Source organism: Cervus canadensis, chromosome 12, assembly GCF_019320065.1.
Source record: "Cervus canadensis isolate Bull #8, Minnesota chromosome 12, ASM1932006v1, whole genome shotgun sequence".
Classification (NCBI taxonomy): domain Eukaryota; kingdom Metazoa; phylum Chordata; class Mammalia; order Artiodactyla; family Cervidae; genus Cervus; species Cervus canadensis.
In genome coordinates this window covers 19,663,273-19,689,164 of record NC_057397.1, presented here as the reverse complement: position 1 = coordinate 19,689,164, position 25,892 = coordinate 19,663,273, and the positions used below count along the sequence as shown (strand labels likewise).

The 25,892-nt window shown below is 40.6% G+C and overlaps 1 protein-coding gene across 1 annotated transcript in view; it reads right to left on the bottom strand.

Moving 5' to 3' along the window:
* Positions 1-25,892, bottom strand: part of SNTG1 (syntrophin gamma 1) — a 381,189-nt gene that overhangs the window by 108,395 nt on the left and 246,902 nt on the right. Inside the window, exons 4-8 of the mRNA XM_043484136.1 lie at positions 21,070-21,204; positions 9,652-9,708; positions 1,166-1,223; positions 522-565; positions 391-432 (exon numbers count right to left, since the gene is read on the bottom strand). Of these exons, the coding sequence (XP_043340071.1) occupies positions 391-432; positions 522-565; positions 1,166-1,223; positions 9,652-9,708; positions 21,070-21,204 (336 nt within the window). The remainder of the gene's footprint in view (positions 1-390; positions 433-521; positions 566-1,165; positions 1,224-9,651; positions 9,709-21,069; positions 21,205-25,892) is intronic.

Below are 25,892 nucleotides of genomic sequence, written 5' to 3'. Positions count from 1 at the left end.
GTCCATGGGATTCTCTAGGCAAGAATACTGGAGTGGGTTTCCATTTCCTTCTCCAGGGGATCTTCTTGATTCAGGAATCAAATCCGGGTCTCCTGCATTGCAGGCAGATTCTTTACTGACTGAGCTGCAAGGGAAAACTGTGGGGATTAATTGGGAAACAGAGCAAATAGCCCTCCTTTACGATTTCTTGAATTACATTTTGTTCTGGGTGATAGTCACTGATCTGTTTCTATGTGAAAAATAAAACAAGTAAGAGATTATTCGGAAATCTGATATCACACAGGACCAGTTTCATATGTTCCTAATGAAATAAGGAAGTTTTTATCAATGACATAAATCATTTGCACATGGGGAAAATAACAATATTAGGAAAAGGTAAAGAAGACTCACCACTTCTTCATGTCTGCATTTTCTCACATTAATCCCATTTATCTGCAATGGAAAGAGGAGAGAATTTGAAGAGCATACTGTGAACTGACTGTATCTTGGTGACACATGGAAAATAATGGTAAAATGTATACCTGAAGAATTGCGTCCCCAATAAAGAGCAGTCCTGACAGTTCAGCTGTGAATGGAGAAGGAGAATTGACTATGTCTCGTCTACTTTCTTCACACAGATATAAGAGTTCTTAATTCAATAAAGCCAAAACTGATTGAGGGCAAAGGCAAAGATGGAGGAGGATTAAAGGAAAAAATAATTAAAGGAAAAAGTAAAAATGGTCTATAAGGGTAGCATCTTAAAAGATCCACAAGCAATGGAAATGCAAAAAATAATCATATGATTTCGCTCAAGTACTGAAACACATGCTAAGATACTTCCAATTAGTCCCATCATTTCAGGTCTTACAATCTGGAGGGAGGACTAAATGTTCTCATGTTCCTATAAGTTTAAGGTGTCTATGAAAATGTCTAGATCTGGATAGTCAGTCCATTGACAATAGAATCAGTTCCACATTTCTTTTTAAAGACCAGCCCGCCCCACAGTGGGGGGCTGGGTGTGGATAAGAGACTGAAACTCCATGGTTAGAACCAGCCACGTGTGGCTTGGTCATGGGAACTAGAATGAGAGATTTCGTACAGTCTCATGGTTCTTAAGTACAGTCTTGCTCCTCAGGACTGTGACTCACTCAGGAAGCAGCCACAGGACACCATCTGAACACTTTACCTCTCTGCTCCTTCGAGATTTTTGAAACCACAACTGGAATGTTATGTTCTGCTCCCCCCTGAAAAGAAAAAATCACACGTTTCACTTTTTAATCTCAAAAGAATAAAAACTCAGCTTTTAGTTAGGAAACTAAACAGGCCAAGGATAGCAGGTGAACAGACACTAAATAGAATTTAAATAAACTCGTGGAATTTCTCTATCAAGGAGACTCTCAAGATGCTTATCTGTTTAGAATTTCACTGTGACATCCAAGAATTAATAATAGCTGACTTTGAAAATTTTAGTTTTTTAAGATTAATTTGGTGATGCCTTAAGAAGAGATTTCCTCCAATGACCAGCCATGCTATCCATTGTAGAAACTCTTATTTCAGGTTCCAAACAGCAGACAATTACTCATTTCCATTATCTGGCTAAGTTGTTCTGTGCTGGGAACAAAGCAATGGCCCCTTGGAATGCTAAGTGGCTAGACAGACCTCTACCTGCACAAACTGGACAAAAAGCAGAGTGTGCATATGCTTAATGGAGGCGGGGAGGTCATCAGTATTATATGGAAGCATAAACTAAAGAACACAGTAAGCTACCAAGAATAATGAAGTAGTGCTTTGGCTAATGGACCAAATGAGATAGGAAAAAATACAGAAAAATAAGTAACTGAACTTATGTGGAAGAAAATAAATTCCTGAAGTAACTGTATAAATTACAGTTTTATGTAACAGAGTTGAGAAGGTTGAAAGCAATAGTTAAAAAATCAAGTAAGTTCATTAAACAGTAAGATTTCACATAGAAGGTAAGGATGGCACTTTTAATGTGGGTAGTTCAAAAGAAGATCTAAATTCCACTGGGGCTTCTGCAGCTTCAGAATCAGTAAATCCCTAAGCCTTTCTCCCTTCAAGGGCAAAAATTATTTTAGAATAGACATTTTTTTCCCATGAATGGCACTGAGTTTCAATAAACTTAAAAATAAAATAGACAATGCACACATGCTCAGTTATGTCAGATTCTTGCAGCCCCATGGACTGTAGCGCCAGGCTCCTCTTCCCATGGGATGGATTTCCCAGGCAAGAACACCAGAGTGGGTTGCTGTTTCCTCTTCAGGGGACACTCCTGACCCAGGGATCGAACCTGCATCTCCTGCATTGGCAGGCGGATCCTTTACCACTGAGCCACCTGGAAAGCCCAAGAGAGGCAATAGTCGAGAAAAGCAGTGGCTCTAAAGTTTTTCTTGACAAGTAGTCCTTTCTACTTCTGGGGTATTAGGAAGAGATGTGATAAACAAATATTGAAAGCTGTGTTACCCAGGGTGAAATTCAAACCCAGCCATCAGTCTGCTGTTTTCACCACATCCCACTGAGCAGACACTCACCCCCCACCCACACAAGTTCTGGGCAGAGTCTCTGGGGTGAGCTTCCTCGGCTCTGGGTCCTGCTTTTGCCTCATGGTCTGAGTCACAGCACCCTGAACCTGCCTAGGACGATCCTCACATGATCAGAGCCCAGGACTGGGACATAGGGTACAGTGCACAGACGTGCTTCCAGAGCAGAGGAAACCACACAGATCAGGACCCAAGGACCTTCATGTGTAGGGTTAGGGCTCTGGGTTCCCCATGCCTGCATTCTATTCTATCTTCTCCCATTATATTCATCAACATCTCCTCTTCTACTGTCTTCTTCATTTCCTATATTCATCATGTATTTTCTTTCTCCTTCCCTTGTCCCCAGCCACAGAGTAAGTTCTGCGATGGTGATGGACTTACTTATGTATTTGTCTTGGCTATTTGGTTTGGCTATTTGTTTCCCGCTCGTGTGCACATGCTAAGTTGCTTCAGTTGTGTCCCACTCTTTGCAACCCCATGGACTGTAGCCCACCAGCCTGCTCTGTCCATGAGATTCTTCAGGCAAGAACACTGAAGTAAGTTACTTTGCCATTCTCCTGGGGATCTTCCTAACCTAGGGATCAAGTTTGTTTCCTACATTGAGGTAATATCAGTGCCTGGAATAATGATGCTTTCTTAAGCTTTGAAATGTTTGTTGAGTTAATAAGTGAAACAATGAAGTCTAAAGCTTTCTCTGACCTAAAATTTTTCGCTCTTGAAAATACTTTGCAGAAAGATTTTGAGTAGAAACGAAGAAGGTGAATGATGGACTCAAAGGTGTATGGTTACAGATAGTTCCTAGAGATACTTTGAAAATGGGGAAAAATTTCAGAATACATCTCCACTTCTTAGAAGAAAATGCTGATCAAAACAAAGCATAGAGTGATGAAGTTTTATGTGACATAAAGAGAGAAAATAGACCCATCGAGATATGGTTCTGGAGGTGGGGGTAGAGGAGACCCCTATGTATGTCACTCTAGGCCGGCAGCTGGCCTCATAGCTCTTTCCTTCAGCTGTGTTTGCTTCTTGCAGTTTTCTCTCCTTGCAGCACTGAATTCAAAGGTTTTCTTGATGCTCAGGTGTTTAGTGCAGGCTACCATGGTAGGAAAGTGGGAAGTCTCTCCCAGGTTTGGTTTAGAGGTACTAGTTTTCTGAGGGTCAACTCAACTATCCATCCTTCCCTCAATACCTGAGACTTACAACTGTCTCTTAATAATAAAGTGTAACCAACTCCTGTCTGGTCAACATTTTTCTTTTATATGTAAAATTTCCTCTGAAATTTCAATGACTTGAATCCAAATGTTTTATGTTTACTATTTTTTTAATCAGACATTTGGAGATTTAAAATTCTCTGAGAGAATTTTAAAGCTAATTTAAGGAGATGACTTTATTAATTGATCAGAGAGAGATTTTTAAGACAAAACTCAGGAGATAAAATTGGAACTGAAGATCACTGAGCCTTCATTTATTTAATGAAATGTGAGAGCAGTCCAGCTCTATCAAAGTAAATTAGATTTAGCTCTGGACCTAACTAGGGAGATTCAAAACCTTCCAGACAGAAAGCAGATAACATGACTCACCCTGTTTATAGTTGGCGACAGGCTTCACGTTGCACGTGGGCTAAAAGCCAAGGTCCCGTAACCTCAGCCTCCCCTCTGCTTTATCCTGGACCTTCGTCCTCGTTCGCAAGCATGACCCCTTGGCCCCCAATGCTTTTTCCCCTTGACCCTTAGCCTGGTGTAAGGTTAAGACCCTGCTCACACAAAGCCAGAGTCCTTCCTTCAGCCTCTGTGCACATGCCCTGGGCCATGCCTGGGACCACGTTTCTCTATGTGACACTTTGATCAATGTCTCCTTTCCCTCTAGAATATGAAAGACCTGAGGTCAGGGCAGATTCCCTTCATCATCTTCTCCCCGACATACCCTGAGGCCGGTTAGGGTGCCAGGCTTGTGGCCATGGTTTATAGAAAGTAAATGAATTACTCGAGCTCGGTTGATCCAAGGTAAAATGAGATTAGAAAAAGTGAGGTGACAATCTAAAGTGCACCCCAGAAAATATTAAAAAGTACACCACTCAGTTTTGAAAGAGCCTTTTCACAAAGCATAATCAATTCTATAGCTAGTTCTATAGGTACCAGGATATAAGGCCTCAGTTAAAGCATTTTGAGCTTGACCACTATACAATGATTTTCCAGTATAACTGTGAAATTCCACTAAACCAAACTCAGTTATGTTTTTAATAACACTGGGAATCTTGCCAAATAATCTTTTCAACTCAATCTTTTCATTACAATCAATCAGTCATATTCTGGGCTCCAGAAAGAAAAAGATAATAGAGTTCAACATTACAGATCCATTCAGAGAAAGGAGAATACTTGTAAACAGAAAATCACAGACAGTCGACAGGTACAGGAGAAGCACCTAAAGGAACATAATTTTGAGAACATGGACAATGTTTTTATTCATCTAAATGAGGTGCTGATCTGCCAAAACCACTCAGCTTAGCTATGGCAAAGTTAATGGTCTTTCCCACATGATTTATGATTGCTTTCCTATGGAAATTCAGAATAGGGAATTCTGTAGGGGCAGAGAGCAGACTGCTGGCTGCTCAGAGCTGAGACGGGGTGGGGGGCGGTGGCTGAAAGCTCCGGGTTTCTTCTTCTGTTGATGAAACTGTTCTAAAACTGACTTAGGAGTGCACACATCTGTGAACATAATAAAAACCACTGACTTGTACACTTTAAGTTGGTAGATTGTATGGTATGTGAACCACAATTCAATAAGTTATTTAATTTAGAAAATCACCCTTTGAATGATAATTCATCAGTGGTTTTACCTGGCCCCTGGAACTAGTGCACACTCTCTGAGCTCTACTGCCTGCCCTGTTACCCTCCTGTTTCTGCGGCTCAGAGTTACGTGTCCATGTTGACACTGGTGGAGACAGAAGCCTCAGACAAAGAGTGAGAACCAGGCAAAGTGAGGAAATGAATGCAAATATGTGTGTGCTTGTAGCAACACTTGGTATCTACAGACTTTTGCCCTGAAATCACTAATAAATTAAACTATAGACATTTATGACAACTACTATGACGACCTGCATGTTTATTTGGTGAATCTGATACAATTAATACCCAGTCCTTGATGTTAGGATATTGTTTGCTTGCTGCTGGACATTTCAATCAGTCTCTTTCAGTTGTAAGTAAACCAGAATGTGAATAACTTAGAGAGGAAACATTGTTTTTGTTTTCAAATGGAGGGCATAGAGATAATTTTGTGCTGGTTGTACAGCTAGAGAGAATATTCATTGGGAGTCAGGACTCTGTCATCAGCTTTGATGGGGGTTGAGGTGCAGCTCTGCCTGTTACAAAAAATGGGTAAATAACCTAACCTCTTAATACTTAATCTTGTTGTCTATAGAGGTCCAACAACAGCTGTCTACTTTCTGGACACAAAATATAGTTAGCTCAGAATCTGGCAGTTCAAGAGCAGTTAATAACTATTAGAAATTATTGTTTATAAATGATAAGATTTCAATGGTAATAATACTTAGAATTTCACATTGCTGCAAAGTTCAAGATTTCAGATAGAAATCTTATCTTTGATCACAAACATTTCCTTGATCCATCAACTTACTGTTTAGGTAAGAAAAGCTGAGTCTTTTGAAAAATACTCCATCTTTCTATAATAATAGAAGACATCTTTCTATAATAATATTCAAAACACTCTTTCTCTAAAAGGTGATTCTCTTAATCACAATGACCAGAGGTATGGTATGCAAATGGATGGTATTGCACTTTAAGAGATAAACAGAAGAAACATTAAAGTCTGACGAGGTCAAGACGACAACTTACTTTAAGGTGATTATATGGTGACTCTTAAAAGCAGAATGGGGCAAAATGCAAGGCTATTAGATCCCTGGGGGAGAAACACTGGTGATTATCAGGGATGTAATGTGAAGACGATTATGTTATTTTTAGAAATGTAAGTATGGATCCGAAGATGCGGTAGGACTAGTGATACACCTGGACAGGAACCAGAGGCCACGTGAAGATCAGTGGGGACAGAAGGTGCCTGCAGAGAAGTTGAGGGTATAAACCAGGTAGATGCAGGAAACTGAGCCCTTCAGAAAAGTGGCTTCAGGCTGAGAACCCAGGAGAGTAGGTGATTGTAAGAGGAGAGTTAAGTGATTCTATGTCTAGCCTTTTATTGAAATCTAAAAATACAATTAGAAGAGCTTGGCATTTTACTGAGAGGCAAACAAACAACAAAAACAAAAAAAAAAAACGAATACAAGGGAAAAACACCCAAGTTCGTGACTTCTGAGAGATATTTTAATTAAGGAAGACTGAGTATTGGTAGCCTCCATGAAGAATTCCAAAGAATTGCCAAAAAAAAAAAAAGATCCAAAATTATAGCAGATATGGGAATGACTCTAAAAAGCAGTATGAATGAAGATGGTGTAAAAGGAAGGACTGGAAGACAGAGGGCAAGAGGGTGCACCCCACACAGACCCTGGGAGCATTTCACCAAGGGGTCAAATCTCAGGCCTGCAGACAGAGCATTCCTCTCTGTTCTCAGCTCACTGTAGGGGCTGGGGGGTGAACTGTCACCTGGAGACACAGGGCCGGGCCAGGTGTAAACGTGTGCGCCCACACCTCCAGATTTCATCCCACTGCTCCCTCGGTCAGCCGCTAGACTTGTCAAATTGGTAGATAAGCAAACAAATGGACAACATTAAAGTACGAATTCTGCTTTTTGGCCAGAATACTTTCTTAAACTGTCCCTTATACTTAATTCTCAGATGCAAAGGAAATAGTTCAAATAGATAATCACAGTAGGTTTACCCAATTTACAGGGTAAAATAATTTGCATAAAATGTTGCCATTTAAAATAACTGAATGCATGAATAAGTAAAAAATTACATTTTGAAATACCTTAACAGAATGATAGTTTAAAATCATTTTTTTTAATGTAGAAAAGCAAGAGTCAGTGGTAAGTACTGAGAAACCTAAAATAGAAAACCCTAAAAGGAAAGTTTTCAGGCTGAATGGACAATATTCTAAATAAAAATATTGTTTTTATTTCTGGTTGGTTGGTTGGTCACAAGAATTATAAAATAGTTTCATGTTTTTGTCAAATCTCCTATCACAATTCAAATATTGCTTCCGTAGCCTATATTTTCAATGGAAAATATATACTTATTTGATTTAGAAAATAACTCTATTACATGTATAAGAGTTTTGTTTGTGCTGAAATAATGCAAATATTAAACTGAAATGATTTATTGGCAAATTCTTAAGGTTTTAAGAATTGTCTAGGCTTACATGTGATACTTCAGTAAAATGAGTAACACTGTATTATTGGGTTTAACTCTAAATGAAAATTGAATAAAAAGAGAAGAACATTTCCTTCCTGCACAGAATTCACACAGCTCCACTACCAGAAATATCGGTGCTGATGTCAGATGGAACCGCTGTCATGAATGAATTTCAGCCACATTCAGCTGTTGTTCTCTTTTCATGGACAACATCTTCAGTGGTACCTTTAGATCCTTCATGACAATCTCAATAAATGTGGAGGAAAAAAAAAGGACGACAACAAGAAAACTTGCCTCTGTTTATTCCCACTCCCTCATTTCCACACCTTATAATCTGTCCTAGGTCTCTCGTAGGCCTTAGTTGATGATAAAGTGAAAGTAAAAAACATATCTTAAAATTAACATTTTAGATAGAAATACTCTCATCACTTGACAAGATCATGCTATTCCATACTGATCAGATTTTTGAGTCATTTTTATAATATAACTAGAGCTGATGTTCGCCAAGCTTAGAGTTCTACTTTCCAAGCATCTATACTTTGAGGTGTATTAAAATTTCATGAAATGTACTCCTGAGAAGTATGACTTTCATCCTACATAGGTAAAGTATCTAACCCAACAACCAAGATAAAGTTGCATTCCATTGATCTCTTCACAGATGTGGGTTTCTGAAGGGTATTTAAAATCACTGAGGTAATTTTTTTTCAATATTTATGTAATTTTCCATCCTTTAAAAATGTATACTTTGTTTCAATAATGTTAAATTTCAGGTGTGTTACATGTTAATAATCAAGAACATACAGAAAGAAAAACACTTTAAAATTTGATAATGAATGGAAAAGGAGAGAGATAGTCAATGTTAAAAATAATTCAGAAGTTAAAACGTTGAGTCTTCCTGCATACTTGGCACTAGGACATGAGGTTTTCAATTTCTTAAACAAAAAAAGAAAACTGCACAGAAGAAAAAGACAACTGGAATCAAACCCATATTCAACTTATTATCAGACCTTATATGAACCTGACACACGTCCTGGTTCCTTTCACTGACAGCCCAGATTTTTCTGCTCTGACTGGTTACAAGATATGCACACTTGAGGACTGTACTTGAAATTCTAGATTAAACCACATAAAGAAAATTAATGAGTTGCATTCAATTTCAGGTAAGGTAAATCTCCCAAATGGGGCTTCCCTGGTAGCTCAGACAGTAAAGAATCTGTCTGCCGTGCAGTAGACCTGGGTTTGATCCCTGGGTCAGGAAGATGCCCTGGAGGAGGGCATGGCAACCCACTCTAGTATTCTAGCCTGGAGAATTCTGTGGACAGGGGAGCCTGGTGGGCCACAATCCATGTGGCCATAAGAGTTTATCATGACTGAGTGACTCCAAAATACTTTTCTAAAATTTCTAAATCCAAAAGCGGCTAAGATTTTGAGAGCCTACTTATTTTACATCTCAGTGCAAATACTGAGAAGTTCTCTATAGGCACTCTTGTCTAATTAATTATCAATGAGCAAAAAGTTAAAGGGCTTTCCCGAAGGTTCAGCAATAAAGAATCTGCCTGCAATGCAAGAGATACAGAAGATGTGGGTTCAATCCCTGGGTCGGGAAGATTCCCTAGAGAAGGAAATGGCAACCCACTCCTGGAGAATCCCATGGACAGAGCAGCCTGGCGGTCTACAGTCCATGGGGTTGCAAAGAGTCAAGCATGACAGCACAAACACAACAGCACAAAGAATTAAAGTTCACAGAAATGCAGGCGTTGAGCACATGCTCTGCAGGACAGATGGAGAGACAGCTACCTTGATGCTCAGTCCAAATCCTCCCACAGCCTGTCTCCGAATGGTCACTGTTCTCTCCTGAAAGACAGGTTGTAAGAGTGGTTAGTGCTTCCTGTCACTGCACCTGCACACCATCTTCCTCCTCTGGGTTTTGTGTTCGCCCTTTCAAGAAAAAGAACATTTTGTGGCAGCATAAAGGCTCCAGGTCTCGCAATAAATGGAGCCTTTTGGAATTTTTAAATCAAAGTCTAATCATTTGTCATGATAAAAGGGACTGTAAGTTTATTAAACTGCTAACCTCTCAAAAGTTAACTTCTTTCAGTGTCTTTTTTGGACATAGTTTGGAATCTGAGCTTTAAAACCTTTTTTCATTCCCATGATATATATTTTTGTTGTCTAGTAACACAAGTTTTGTTACGGAAAAACAGCTTAGTGTCTGTGGTGAGTATGATCTCTATCACTAACAGTCATGCTGTTCATGGAGACTAGAGCACATGGCTGGGAGCCGCCATGCTGCAGCACATTAGTGGTCCATGTGCATGTCTGGGGTTGAAACTCTGAATAAACCATGTTCACAATGACTGCTTGTTGGGAAGAGGAATGGATTTTACAATTAACTGACAGTCATAATGGGATTATGACAGTGGGATTATCCATTTTCAAAATCAGCTCTGTTTTGCCTTCCACAATATAACCAATCATTCAGTCACCAGCATATGACACTTAAAAATCACAAAGAGTCACTATTGAACAAATCCCTTAGTTTCCAATAAAAAAAGACATCAATATTACTGTTTCATGGTGCTCCACTCTACATAATACATATTCTCCTGGCATGCTGAAGGATTGAGAGCTTTTATATACAAGCTTCTCCATTTATTTATAACCTTCTTGTCTTCCTGAGCCCTCCCCTACCCAGGAAGGTTTACACTCCACCCATCTCCCCTGGTACCTGGGCAGATTTCTGTTTTCTTGTCTCTGCATCTCCACAAACTCCCAGTTTACTTGACTATTCCCCTAACTAACAGTCACCAAAGATGTCCCACCTGTGGTGGTTTAGAAAATATATCTTAAATAAATTTTATCATTTTAAGGGCAATGTAAAATATATTTAACAAAACTAGCTCTTATATTACTTTATGTGGGTTTCCTTCTGAATAATAAAAATTACTCTATACATTTAGAATCTAATCAATACTGATCCACACCATCACCAATAGCTGAGTCAGAGAAGCTCCAGTCCTGGAAGACTCAGAGGGATAAGCTGATTAAAGATCACCCTTATTCTCATCAAGCAGACGCTGCTTCTCCAACACTGCTTGTCAAACTAAACCATAGTTATTGGATAGCAGAACTGTTTTTTTCATTCTGTTTCTGAACAGAATAAATACCTGATCCCTTAAAACAGTAGCAAAACCAAGGTTATAGTTAATTCAGACAACCCACATAGACTCTCAAAATACAAATTTCAAAATGTCAGAACAAACATATTTTTTGCCACTTTTTTTTTAATTGAAAGATCATTGCTTTACAGAATTTTGTGGTTTTCTGTCATACATCAATAAAAATCAGCCATAGGTAGACCCATATCCCCTCCCCCTGAAACTCCCTCCCATCTCCATTCCCATCCCACCCTTCTAGATTGTCACAGAGCCCCTGTTTGAGTTCCCTGAGTCATAAGGCACATTCCTATTGGCTGTCTATTTCACATACGGTACTGTAAATTTCCATGTTATTCCCTCCATACATCTTACCTACTCCCTCCTCCCCTACCCCCAGGTTCATAGGTCTGTTTTCTATGTCTGTTTCTCCATTGCTGCCCTAAAAATAAATTCATTGTACTATCTTTCTAGATTCCATATGCATTCATTAGTATACAATATTTATCTTTCTCTTTCTGACTTACTTCACTCTGTATAATAGGCTCTGGGTTTGTGCACCTCATTAGAACTGACTCAAATGTGTTCCTTTTTATGGCTGAGTAGTATTCCATTGTATATATGTACCACAGCTTCTTTATCCATTCATCTGTTGATGGACATTTAGGTTGCTTCCATGTTCTAGCTATTGTAAGTAGTGCTGCAATGAACACTGGGGTACATGTGTTTTGGTTTTTTTTTTTTTCAATTTTGGTTTTCCCAGGATATATGCCTAGTAATGGAATTGTTGGGTCTTATGGGGGAGACTCTTGAGAGTCCCTTGGACTGCAAGGAGATCCAACCAGTCCATCCTAAAGGAGATCAGTCCTGGGTGTTCATCGGAAGGACTGATGCTGAAGCTGAAACTCCAATACCTTGGCCACCTCATGCAAAGAGTTGACTCATTGGAAAAGACCCTGATGCTGGGAGGGATTGGGGGCAGGAGGAGAAGGGGATGACAGAGAAGGAGATGGCTGGATGGCATCACTGACTCGATGGGCATGAGTTTGAGTAAACTCCAGGAGTTGGTGATGGACAGGGAGGCCTGGCGTGCTGCGATTCATGGGGTCGCAAAGAGTCGGACATGACTGAGAGGCTGAACTGAACTGAACTGACTGATAGTAGTTCTACTCCTAGTTTTTTAAAGAAATCTCCATACCATTTTCCATAGTGGTTGTATCAATTTACATTCCCACCAACAATGCAAGAGGGTTTCCTTATCTCCACACCCTCTCCAGCATTTATTGTTTGTAGACATTTTGATGATGGCCATTCTGACTGGTATGAGGTGGTATCTCATTGTAGTTTTGACCTGCATTTTTCTAATAATGAGCAATTTTGAGTATCTTTTCATGTGTTTGTTAGCCATCTGTATGCCTTCATTGGAGAAATGTCTGTTTAGGTCTTCTTCCCAATTTTTGATTGGGTTGTTTGTATTTCTGGTACTGAGTTGTATGAGTTGACTGTATATTTTGGAAATTAATTCTTTGTCAGTTGTTTCCTTTGCTATTATTTTCTCCCATTCTGAGGGTTGTCTTTTCACTTTGTTTGTAGTTTCTTTTGCTGTGCAAAAGCTATCGAGTTTAATCAGGTCCCACTTGTTTATTTTTGTTTTTATTTCCATTACTCTGGGAGGTGGGTCATAGAAGATCTTACTTTGATTTATGTTATTGAGTGTTCTGCTATGATTTCCTCTAAGAGTTTTATAGTTTCTGGTCTTACATTTAGGTCTTTAATCCATTTTAAGTTTATCTTTGTGTATGGCATTAGGAAGTGTTCTAATTTCACTCTTTTGCATGTAGCTGTCCAGTTTTCCCAGCACCATTTATTGAAGGGGCTGTTTTTGTCCCATTGTATATTCTTGCCTCCTTTGTAAAAAATAAGATACCCATAGATGCATGAGTTTATTTCTGGGCTCTCTGTCTTGTTTCATTGGTCTATATTTCTGTTTTTGTGCCAGTACCATACTGTCTTGATGACTGTAGCCTTGTAGTATAGTCTGAAGTCAGGACGGTTGATTTTCCAGTTCCATTCCTCTTTCCCAAGACTGCTTTGGCTCTTCAGAGTCTTTTGTGTCTCCATACAAATTGTGAAATTTTTTGTTCTAGTTCTGTGAAAAATGCCATTGGTAAATTGATAGGGATTGCATTGAATACATAGCTTGCATTTGGTAGTATAGCCATTTTCACAATATTGACTCTTCCTACTGTTTATATCATCTTTGATTTTTTTCATCAGTGTCTTATAATTTTCCCTATACAGTTCTTTTGTCTGCTTAGGTAGGTTTATTCCTAGATATTTTATTCTTTCTGTTGCAATGGTGAATGGAAATGATAATGCATTTTTAACAGCAAGCAGCATCACCAGAAGTTTCTAGAACGTCTTGCACAGCAATCATCGGACAAGAGGACAGCTTGGTGATGTCTCAGGAGTTCTCCTGAGCAGTGGAGTGTGTGTGAAACCCAGCTTTTCTCTGAAAGAATGGCAAGCATGCAAGTTATTGAAGGTCTGTGCAGGGCCTTTTTCACTCTGTATGATGCCCTCCCATCTTTGGGGAAGCATATTTAGAACAGGTTCCAAATCAAATACAAAACTGCTGATGCAGAGATGAGTTTGGAGAGACCAAAGAGTTAGCAGAACCTGCTGGAAATCTCAGAAGCAGCACTTATTTTAATGTTTTTTAAACACACAGGCACACACATGCTTGCAGAAGCAGCCAGCACCTTTAGATGCTGCTGCTTCATTAGCTGACTATTAAGAAAGTGGGGAGACAGACAGGACAAATGACTTTGTGCTTTAAAGCCAAAACTTTAAATTGGTGCCTGAAGGCAGCATGAGGCATGTCAAGGCAGACCACTGTTTGGATGTCACCTGCTGACACTCCCTAGTAGTCTGTGTGTCACCTGAGCTATGCCCCCAACCCCTCCACATCTCCCCACGTGGGGGGTCTCCTTCCTGCCCCAACAGTCAAAGGAAAGAGAGACAGTGTTAATAGATTGTTTCAGCTGCTCACCTCTATAATCGGAGGCTACCTGGAAGTTAACTGGGAGCTGTATTTAGTTATCACAGCATGAGTGTCATAAAGAAGTTGCCTAGCAACAAGCCACTGTCCTTTGGGAAACCAAGTATAATTGGTTATTTTATTTCTTAAAACACAAAATTGAGTCAGGAGCTCCCATGTACTCATACACATGAAAAGCCTTCCTTTAATCTTCCTGTTCCTCACAGGACAAAAAGATGGAGCCCAACAGCAGTGCTGGCTTGTGTAAAGTTGTGTTGTGCACCCGACCCATTCATGTTATGAAAAAGACATTGTGCTATCAAAAACATAATTATTTTCACCCCTGCTCTCTGAAAGATTATATTTGACATACTCTCCACATTTACCATCTGAACTGCATGTGAACCAGTATGTACATGTCACCAAAGAGAACACAGTGCTCTTATATACCCCAGGAATGGACATTTTTGAGACTTGTAGTGAGAAGAGAAGGAAGTCGTGAGAATGAGGAAGAAACTAGAGAGATTACAGTGAAGAAGTGGACTGATTTTGTGTGATAGATGCAAGGAAGATATACAAGAAAGAAACAAGAGAAGTCATGAGCTCTTTGACAGTTCAAGAAAAATAACTAAACCTCAAAAAAAAGAATAATAACAAGACAGTAGCTTCTGATTACTAAAAACCTACTATGTGCACATATGGGTCTATTAACATTCGTGATGGTTTATTAAAATACACTGTGACCTTGATTGTCTTTTCCCACTAGTTTTCTGAGTTCTGAATCTATATCTTGCTCACAGTTGTATCCGTAGAATTTAGCATTGGGCCTAAATCAAAGTTAGATAATCATGTGCTAAGTGAATAAAGAGTTTTCCCCCCACATTTTCATTTCAAACACGTTATCATTGCAACAGCCCAGCTGCGTAGGCAGCATTGTCCCAATTAAGAGTGAGAAAATGCAAATGCAAATGAATTGAAGTAACCTGGCCAAGATCCAACTCAGGATGGAAATGAAAGTTTCTCAGATTCTACTGTCTTTTCCATTACACAGGCCTGAGACGAGGTGGAAAAATAAGATGAAAGAAACAAAGATACTGAAAAATCTGGGTGTGCTGTGACAAAGAGAAAGAGTACTTAGAAACACCATTCTCCCCTGAGATGGGGAACAAGGCAGGCACGACCCTCACCACTGTCCTTCAACTTTGTGCTGAAAGTTACAGGTAGCACAATACAACAGTGACGGGAATGGGGGGATTGGGATGGGGAACATGTGTAAATCCATGGCTGATTCATGTCAATGTATGGCAAAAACCACTACAATATTGTAAAGTAATTAGCCTCCAACTAATAAAAATAAATTAAATAAATAAATAAATAAATTCAACCTTAAAAAAAAAAGATCTGTGGATTAGAGGGGGAAAAAAAATTGTCTTTGTTCTCTGTCTATGTAGAAATTACCAAAGAATCAACAAAAATTCCATGGAACTAATAAGTAGTTACAGCAAAGCCATAGGAGACAGAATTAATACACAAAATTCAACTGCTTTACTGTATATCAGCCATGAGAACAGAAACTTGAGATTAAAATCACAATACCATTTATAGTAGCCCATTAAAAAGGGAATGTGTGTGTTTAGTTGTTCAGTCGTGTCCGACTCTTTGTGACCTCTTGGACTGTGCAGTAGGACTTACAGCCTGCCAGTTTCCTCCATCCATGAGGATTCTCCAGCCAAGAATACAGGAGTGGGTTGCAGGGGATTCTTTACCAGCTGAGCCACCAGGGAAGCCCCAAAAGGGAATACTGTGGTGCAAATCTAACAAGTAAAGGTTTTCCTAGAGACTCAAATGGTAAAGGGTCTGCCTGCAATGCAGGATACCTGGGTTTGATCCCTGGGTTGGGAAGATCCCCTGGAGAAGGGAATGGCAACACACTCCCGTATTCTTGCCTGGAGAATCCTATGGACAGAAAAGCCTGGTGGGCTACAGTCCATGGGGTCTCAAAGAGTCGGACATAAGGTCACAAAGAGTCAGACACGACTGAGCAACTAAACAATAATGACAATAAGTTTTCTATTTGGAAAACTATAAACTTTGAGGAAAGAAATCAAAGATGAGGAAGGTAAAGAGAAATATTTTATATTTGAGGACCAGAAGACTCAACATTTTCAAGACACTGACTCATCCCACTTGATCTATGGAATTGATAAATCCTAATAAAACTCCAGCAAGCTGCCTGTGGGTATTGGAAGCTGGCTCTCAGGTTTGTGTGGAGAGGACCTGTAACAGCCATGTGATACTGAAACAGAGGACGGAGCCAAAGGATCTGGGATCTCTGTCTCAGACCTGTTGTAAAACTGCAGAAATCAAGACAACACAGTGTTTTTGCTTTTTTTTTTAAAGACTAAACATACAGATCAGCCAGATAGAACAGCAAGCCCCAAAGTTCAGGAGACGGATGATGGTGAGAGTTGTAAAACAACGTGAATGTACTTAGTGCTGCTGAACTTTACAGTTGAATGTGGTTAAAATAGTATTTTTATATTATGTGAATTTTAGCACAATTTAAAAAAACATTTAAAAATAGTTCTTAAGAGCTATAATTCATGTACCTTTACACCAGCCACTTGAAAGTGCATAATTTAGTGGCTTTTAGTATTGTCTCAGTTAGGCATCCATCATCACAATCAATTTAAGAACATTTGTCTTTTCAAAATGTTGCTGGAACCCATCACTCCTGATCCCCTCATTCTAATCTTCGGCATACTAATCTACACCATATCTCCATGGAATTACCTGTTGTGGACATTTCACAGTAATGAAAATATACAGCATGTGGTCCTTTGTGTCTAGCTTCTCACTGTGATGCTTTTGGGTTTATCCATATTGTAGCATGTACCAACACTTTGCTTTTTAAGCTGCCAGCTAACATTCTGCGGTGTAGATACACCACAATCTATGCATCCATTCCTCCACCTCTGGGGTATTTATATGATTGCGCTACTATGACTCATGCTACTGTGAACATCCGTGGGCACGTTTCTGTGTAGACATGTGAGCTCATTTCTCCTGAGTGTCCTCAAAGGAGTGATACTGGGAACTGCCGGCTGTTCCACCCCACGGACATTGCACATCCTTCCCAGCAGGGTCTGAGGATCTCTGCTTCTCCGCAAGTTGAGGACCACTTGCTCTTTTCTGTCTTTTTGATGATAAACATCTTACTGGATATAAAGTGGACCTTGCTGTGGTCTTGATTTCCATTTCCTTGATGGCTGATGGTGTCAAGCACTTCTTTTTCCTTATTGGCCATTTATAAATCTTGTTTGAAAAAAATCTCTGTTCAAATCCTTTGCTCATTTTTATTGCCCATTTCATTAATGAGTTGAAAGCTTCTGCCAAATTCTTGAAGGTTACTTAGGCATATATAGAAATCTGGGTTGCTGGTTCTTTCTCTTCAGTAGTTGAAAAATACTGTGCCACTTCCTTCTGGTTTCCATTGTTTCTGATGGGAAAATCTACTATCATTTGAATTACTTTTCCCCTATTGCTAAAGAACAATATTATTTTTCCTTGCTGCTTTTAAGTTTTTTCTTTGTCTTTAGTTTTCAGGATTTGACTAAGATCTGTCTTGACACAAGTTTCTTGGGTTTATCCTTTTGAGATCTGTCCCACTTCTTTAATGTATAGGTTTATGTCTTTGGCAAAATCTAGGGAGTTTTCAGCCATTATTTCTTCAAGCACTGTTTGAGCTCAGATCTCCTTCTTTTTTTCTGGGACTCTTAGGTCTTAAATGTTGGATTTTTCATTTTAAGCTCAGGGGTCCATCATATTTTTCAGACCAATTTCTCTCCTAAGTTCAGAGCGGGTGATTCTTATTGTTCTGTCTTCAAGTTAACTGATCCTTTCCTCTGTCCTCTCCACTCTGCTGCCAAACCCATCCTCTGAACTCTTATTTCAGCTGAATTTTCAGCTCTGCATTTTCCATTTGCTTTCTGCTGAGACTTTCTTTTTTCTCACTTGTGTCAATGCTGTTGTAAGAAGGGTAAAACCATTTCATGACGGCTACCTTCCAGCCCTTGTTATAATTGTAACATCTGTGACATTTCAAGGTTGGCAGCTGTTGATTGTCTTTTCTTATTTAAGGTGAGGGTTTCCTTGTTACTGCTAGTCCAGGCAGGAGTTCCAGCTGCTTCAGCACCCGCACCCCATGAGAGCCTGGCTAGGAGGCACAGGGCTGCCCCATGACTGCCCCTGGAGAGACCTCCATGGAGGTCTGTTTGGCAAGGTGCTGAAGTAAATCCCAACCTTCCACAAGGCTACTTCTCTAGTGGGAAGTGGGGGAAAAACCTATTTTCAAACATCAAATTTCTCTACCTGTAGTACAAAACAACTGATGGCATTAAAAGCTGAAAAAAAAAATATATGTATATATAGTGTGTATGTGAGTGGCTCTTTGATGGGAAAAAAAGAGAAGAAAACCTAAGGCTTCACACCCCATTCACTCCAGATGAGCTGATAAGATTCCACCCCTGGGAGCTGCCATGTCTCTCCTGATCAAATTCCACAGACAGTGGACCTCACCTCTGAATCCTGCATCCCAGCCCATCCCCCATGGAGTGAACACTGACTCTCACAGTGAATGCCGGACATCAATTTCTCCTGATGTTGCCTTCAGGAAATGATGGTTTCACACGTGGGATTACTAACTGCATACTTTCTCCCAAAAGGAAAACTAAAGGAAGTTGCCTAGTTTTGTTGATTCTAAGTCCTAATGATGCTCATCAGAACTCTACAGAGGTGCTAATTACATTGACGCTACATATCTGATAGTTCTGCCATATTTAGAATTTAATCTCGAAGATTTTCTTGTCTGTTACTGGCAACCCCTTTGAAACGGGCGTCTCTGAGATGAAATATGCAGCCATCTCATATTGATTTTAGTCTCACTGGCCTTCTAAAAATATATTGCCAACATTTAAAACCGACCTTGGTTAAATTTGATTTTCTTTCAGGGCAACGTTGAAGGAGATAGTATTCACAGGGATGGACATGGCTTCCTCTGGTTGAGGGGGCTGGTCATTCAGGAGGTACAGGGACATAATAGTCCACTTCTGAGCACAAGGAAGGTGACTTTTTCTGTTAACTGAAGCATTCACGTTTCCACCTGACAACTGCTATGTACCGTTCTGATGTGTGTAATATATGTGTATATATTTACCATTTTGATGTATGTAAAATATGTGTATTTGTAATGTATATATGTAATATGTTTTTCTGCCAAAAAATAAAGGAAAAGAAAGAAGGGAAGAAAAAAGCAATGGGCCATTACTCTTTTTATTAACTAAAAGAAAGAAAGGGTGACCCTATGGGAACAGTGTAATCAGCCTTGACAGCAAGACCCATGATTCAGGATGATATAAATGGTTTGTGACAAAGAACAGTTAACAGGCTGCGAAGCATCCATTGTCTTTAGTCAGCAGGAGATTATCGATTTAGGGCCCAGTGTGATTCCCTGCAGGATGTTGGTAAGAAGTAAGGTGGAAGCTCCAATTCAGCATTATTCACCCCAACAAAATAGTCTGAAATAAGCCTGTGAATCAGCTACACAGTAAGTCTACCTGCTGAGTCGCTACAGACATCCAGGGTACCCAGGATGTCACATGCTGTGACTCTCCCCTGAGATCACACATGACAACACTGTTAAGATGATGTCTTTGATGTTATTACACAAGAATGATAAACTCTAAAACATCCAGTTTTATGATAAAAGTATTCTGTCACATTCAATTTAGTTTCAAATTAGTTCAAAATTAGTTTCAAATTAGTTCAAAATTAGTTTGAAATTAGTTCAATAGGGTCTAAACTATTATTCAAAATAGTTGAAAAGGGTCTGATAGGCCCACATGGAATCCCATGTGCTAAGCTCAGGTCACCAGGAACTTGACATTGACCATCCTGCAGTTCCAGCCTCCCCAGGACAGTCACTGGTTTAACCACTCAGCCTGGAACTCCCCTGTCAGCACTAGAATGATCCGCCTCCCCCACAGACCCTCTCTCCCCTCAGGAGGATGACCTTCACAGAAACAAGCCTTTCTTTGGGAACAGTTTACTTTTTCTGACCATTTCTCCCCCTGAAAACCTCTTATTTTCTTTAGCTGACAGAACTCCTCCTAATTGCCAGATGAGTATTGCCCAACCCCAAGCCCATCAGGCTTCTCTGTCCATGAAATTCTCCAGGCAAGAATACTGGAGTGGGTTGTCATTTCCTACTCCAGGGGATCTTCCAGACCTGGGGATTGAACCTGCATTTCCTACACTGCAGGTGGATTCTTTACCACTGCACCACCAGGAAAGGCCTCATGAATCACTGAATAAAGTTCATAAGATCTTTAAATGTACTCAGGTGAAACTGAACACCCCTCAGCCTGAACACCTCACCACTGAACACTCCTCAGCCTGTCTCCAGAGCTGTACTTCAGTGAGGAGGCTGACCAGGGGGCTGTGGCCAGCAGCAGATTCCTGTGTCCACTGCTGAGGGCACAGACAGAGCCTGCACAGCACCCAGCATGACTCTGTGAGGTCCACAGAATCTTCCACCCACAAGCCCTGGGGAGAATCTTGACATGTGTTCAGGAACCACCTCCTGCTCCCGAGACCCCCCTCTGAAGGTTCAGTGAGATGTAAGGTGAGTTCAGAGTGGAAACTGCCACGTGATGTTTTCACTTAGTCCTTGGGGAGGAAAGGTACAACCTGCTCCATCATGATCACAAACACAAGTGTCCCTCCAGCCACACAGTGACAACTTGGAGTCAACAAGACCCCCGGCTGGAGATGGGCCCCCATGTATGTCTTGGGACCTGGTACAAATCCATATGCAAGGACGCTGCTTACTACACTGTAGACAAAAATTACTGGCTCTGAGAGTAAAAGAAAAATATTAAGTATTTTCTGTGAATAGATGTTTTTATTCATGACAAGACAGAAAAAAATGAGAAAACTTCAAGAGAGGGAAGAGATACTTACACCGGAATAGAAAGGCTCTCCGGACACACATGTCACATCCTGCTCCTGGATCATCAGGATATCCCTAGCCAGGTGCAGCCGCACTTTGAAGGGCTCCTGGTTACCATCCTGCAGCAAACAGATCCCCGTCTTTGTCTTCAAGCCAAAAAAGAGCAAAACAGAGAAAGAATTATACTCAGTTCATAGATTATATTTTTACGGCCTTTTTAGCAAAACATCAAGAAAGCTAGAAGAAATGTAGTCAGATGAGCCTGAAACAGAACAGGTACAGAGAAAAGTAGAACCATTTCACACCAAGCTGTTGTTCAGTTGCTAAGTTGTGTCCAACTCTTTACGACCCCATGGACTGCAGCACACCATGCTACCCTGTCCTTCACCATCTCCCAGAGTTTGCTCAAATTCATGTTCATTGAGTCAGTGACGCCATCCAACCATCTCACCCTCTGTTGCCCCCTTCTCCTCCTGCCCTCAGTCTTGACCAGCATCAGGGTCATTTCCAATGAGTCGGGTCTTTGCATCAGGAGGCCCAAGTATCAGAGCTTCAGCTTCAGCATCAGTCCTTCCAATGAATATTCAGGGTTTATTTCCTTTAGGATTGACTGGTTTGATCTGCTTGCTGTTTAAGGGGCTCTCAAGAGTCTTCTCCAGCACCACAGTTGGAAAGGATCAATTCTTCAGTGCTCAGCCCTCTTTATGGTCCAACTTTGACATCCATACATGACTACTGGAAAAACCACAGCTTTGACTATACAGACCTTTTTTAGCAAAGTGATGTCTCTGCTTTTAATAACTGTCCAGGTTTGTCTAGGATTGTCATGCCAGGTAGGCCTCATAGAGATCATATCAGAAAATCCCCACAAAGATTTGGAAAGTTAGAATTATAGTTTATATGCTATATTTGAAAAATAGTGAACATTTATTTAATATTTACAATCTACATAACTTTTTTTGGTAATGGTTTTATTGAAATCCAGTTCACACAGTATACATTACAAAATTCAACCCCTTAAAGTGTTCAATTCGATGTTTTTAGTGGAGCAATACACAGCCATCATTATAAAGAAGTTCTGACCATTTTCATTACACTGAAAAAAACAACATATCCCCACGCTACCCCACCCCCACTGCGTCCTCAGTCACTTCAGTCATGTCCGACTCTGTGACACCATGGACTGTAAACCACCAGGCTTCTCTGTCCATGGGATTCTCCAGGCAAGAATACTGGAGTGGATGTGCTTCCCCAAGGGATCTTCCTGACCCAAAGATCAAACCTGCGTCTCTTATGTCTCCTGCACTGGCAGGTGAGTTCTTTACCACTAGCACCACCTTGAGCCATTCTTAATTTAGATAAATGGATAAATACGTAGAAATATATTTTTATCCTTAGTAGTTAAGTAGCAAGAAATCCCAGGTAAATAATACTGGACTTTCTCTTGGAATATAAATTACACATGGATTATTAGAGGTTGGTTTCTTTAAGAGATTTTCACAACATTGATGAGAATATACTGAGACACCGTGACTTCTAGGGAGAATTTTCTGTAAACTGTTTTATTCCACGTGGGATACACACCATTATGCCCTTTATTATATGTGGTTAGATTGGCCTATAATTAGTCTGTAAATGTTATAATGTCTTTTAAGGAAAAACAAGTTTTTCCAGGAACTGTGATGGTCCTAGTGTCTCCTCGGAGACCACACACAGCCGGGCCCCCATAAATCATATCCATTAATCCCCCCAGATCTCAGCTCGAGTGTGTATGTCTAGAAGACAAAAGTATTGATATTTCACCGAAAGCAGAATTTATTTTCTTTAATACAGAACACAAGTTTTGTACATTTTTCACAAGGCAAATTCTCTCATGCTTACAATGTGATCTTGGCCAGGGGCCGGTATCAGACTGCCTGAAGTGCTCAGGAGAAAAAGGGAGGAGATGACATCAAAGCCCGGGGAATTTAATTGGGTGCGTTTGATGGCTTTTCAACGGACAGAACATTGCATACCATTCCCCTAGCAGAATCACGGACTAGCTGGCCCTCACAGATAAAGCTCTGCCTCAATTCGAGGAGGAAAGAGGGGCTTTTCCCTGAGACCCTATAAACACATTATTGTCTCACATCAAAGAGAGATTGAAGATCATCCAGGGAAAGCTTAAGGAACTAAAGCACAGCTCGGAGGTTTCTCTCATCACATTTCTGATGTGGTCACATTTCCATCCACTCAAACAATATGTGCGATGGCCCCTAATTACTGGAGAGTTGTCCAGAAAACAGAATGCGAACCTAGAACCATGCTGGGCTTCTCAGAGCACAAGAGTGACGGGAGATAAAGAATGAGGTAGCTTCTATTAGAATGTAATATATGTGCCATAAATATATATACCAATAAATTTCTATTTGGAGAAAATGACAAACTGAGAGATAATGAAGCTAACAATAAATTAACATTAAAATATGTATTTCCATATAAATGTTACATATATTCTATTATGAAAATACAGCTCATGGACATGAAATTACATTAAAAATCCCACAGATGCATTTGTTTTTCAAATACAATGTAACTAACAAAGAGTCAGACACGAATTAGATGATAATCTCTGGGCTTATAATATTTCTACTCATCCAAATATACAAATAAGGTGCAATATGATGTTTCAGCACTTGATAGGGGAGAAATGTAGAGGAATGAATTAGCTATTCATGAGTGAAGGCATGTGAGAGAAGGCTTTGTGGACAGAAAGAGGTGGCTTGTCTTGAAAAAATAAGTTGAGAAAACAGTAAGTAGAGAAGGCAAAAGTTATTTTATCCAAAAGGGGGAAATCTGAGTAAAAATATAGAAGCATGAGAATGCAGAGTCCACGTGATGAAGAACGCAGCCCTGATGTGGAGCCCATGGAGTTTGACAGGGGCCACACCAGAAGGAGTTTCAGGAGGTGGGGCGGGGGGAGGGAGGTCAAGGTCCCTGAACCGTGTTCCCTGCAGGTTGGCACGGCACAACACACTTAGAGTAGGTCTTATGAGTCTATTTCTCAGACCAGAGGAGGTGGGTGGGGACTGGGAAAGTGAGAACACAGTTACTGTTGGCAGAAACATAGACCTCGGGCAGGAGACTCTGGGGGCCGAACGGATGCGTCAGGCCCAGAGCTGCTTCAATAGCTGCAAGAAGATGGGTAATATCCATTTCAGACACTCTCCTGGCTCAGAGCAGCCTGCTGGATTGGCATCATCACTGTGGAAGGCAGGCACACAGTTCATTCACTATGTAAAGCTGACTGTGTGCCCAGATGTATTCATTTATTCACTTGACTTTGGTCCCCCAGTGGTTCTGGCAGATGGGACAAAAGCAGAGGTGTGGAGACAGGCAGGAGGTGGGGTCTTAACCTGGGCCTCCGACTCCTGGCCTGGTGTCCTCCGGCAGAGATCTCTGTAAAGATGCCTCCCCGTCTTCCTGTACACAATGACAGGGCTATCAATGTCTTTCACCAAAGCTCTGGAAAGAACTCAGTCTTGAATAGTGGTGCTTCCTGGATCACAGTGATGGCAAGTGGCTGCAGAAGCCACTCTGGGCCTGAGGGACGCCCTTCCTGCCACAGCTGGGCTGCGGAGGGAGCTAAAGACACGAGCTGACACCGGGTGGGAGGGCTGGATCCACACGCCCTTGTCCCCCACGCAGTCTTGGGGATCGAGAACGGGAAAAGCACCTGGGAGTGCTGCCTGCTCAACATGAACTAACCCAGCCCTGGCTTCAAAGCCTTTACAGGTTTGGGGACCCAGGTTGTTCAAGAATAAAAACTCACCCAAATAATGACCAGTCCCACATTTTAGCATAAACTCAGGACCTGCAACCATCTTCTTTTTCTTTTTAACATAAGAGTTGTTTGTCTTCAACCTTTTTAACCTGTGGTTACATCACACCTGCATGAGGACATGCATGTGCTGCATATAACCTACAAGCACAGTATGTGATTATAAAATCTGAAAAATGACATGTCTTCAAAGGCCGTTTTCCTGTTCCTGATGGACGATCCTACCTTGCACTGGATTTTGCAAACCCCACACTGAAGTCTGTTTCCTTAGAGGAATACTAAAAAGCAATGCCTCTTCGTTACTCAAAAGGCAATGCTTTTAAGCATCTAGTCATTGATTTCTTTTCTGTGAATTAATGAAGTGTGTTCATGAATTTACATTGATTTACTCTTTGTTCTAAAAACACACCTCACATGTAAACTTATTAAGAATGTGTGCTTAGCATAAATCAAGTACTTTTGGAAATTCAAAAAGTAGACTGTCACCGACTTCCTACGTGAAATAGAAAACCTCTTAAGTTCAGGTTCTAGGCCCTGAAAGAACACAAATTGTGTTTTCATTAAACTTTAATATCTATGTTCCTTTCACCCTGAAAGGTAATATCTGCAAGATGACAGAAGAAACTGCACAAAGCCAGGTGGAGACCACCACATGCATGGCCAGTAGTCTTTCAGGAGTCCTCCTATTTCTTTGTTTTGGTTGCTGAGTGTAAGTTATCTGTTCCTTAAGCCTGCAGTTGTGAGTGATATGTGACCCCTTGTGTGGCTCTGTCTGTAGTAGCAGAACTGATCGTACCAAGTGTCGCCCACACAAGACGCTTCTAGCCTCATTTCATCCCCTCCCTTCCTTGCTACAGTGTGTCTGACCCAGCCTCCTCCTCTGCTAACTTCCAGTCACTTTTCAAGCTCTTATACAAGAAGTGCAGCTCCTTGAAGCCTTCAGAGGCCCTTCCATCCAAAGGCCTTTGTTGACTATGAAGGCTACTCCATTTCTTCTAAGGGATTCTTGCCCAC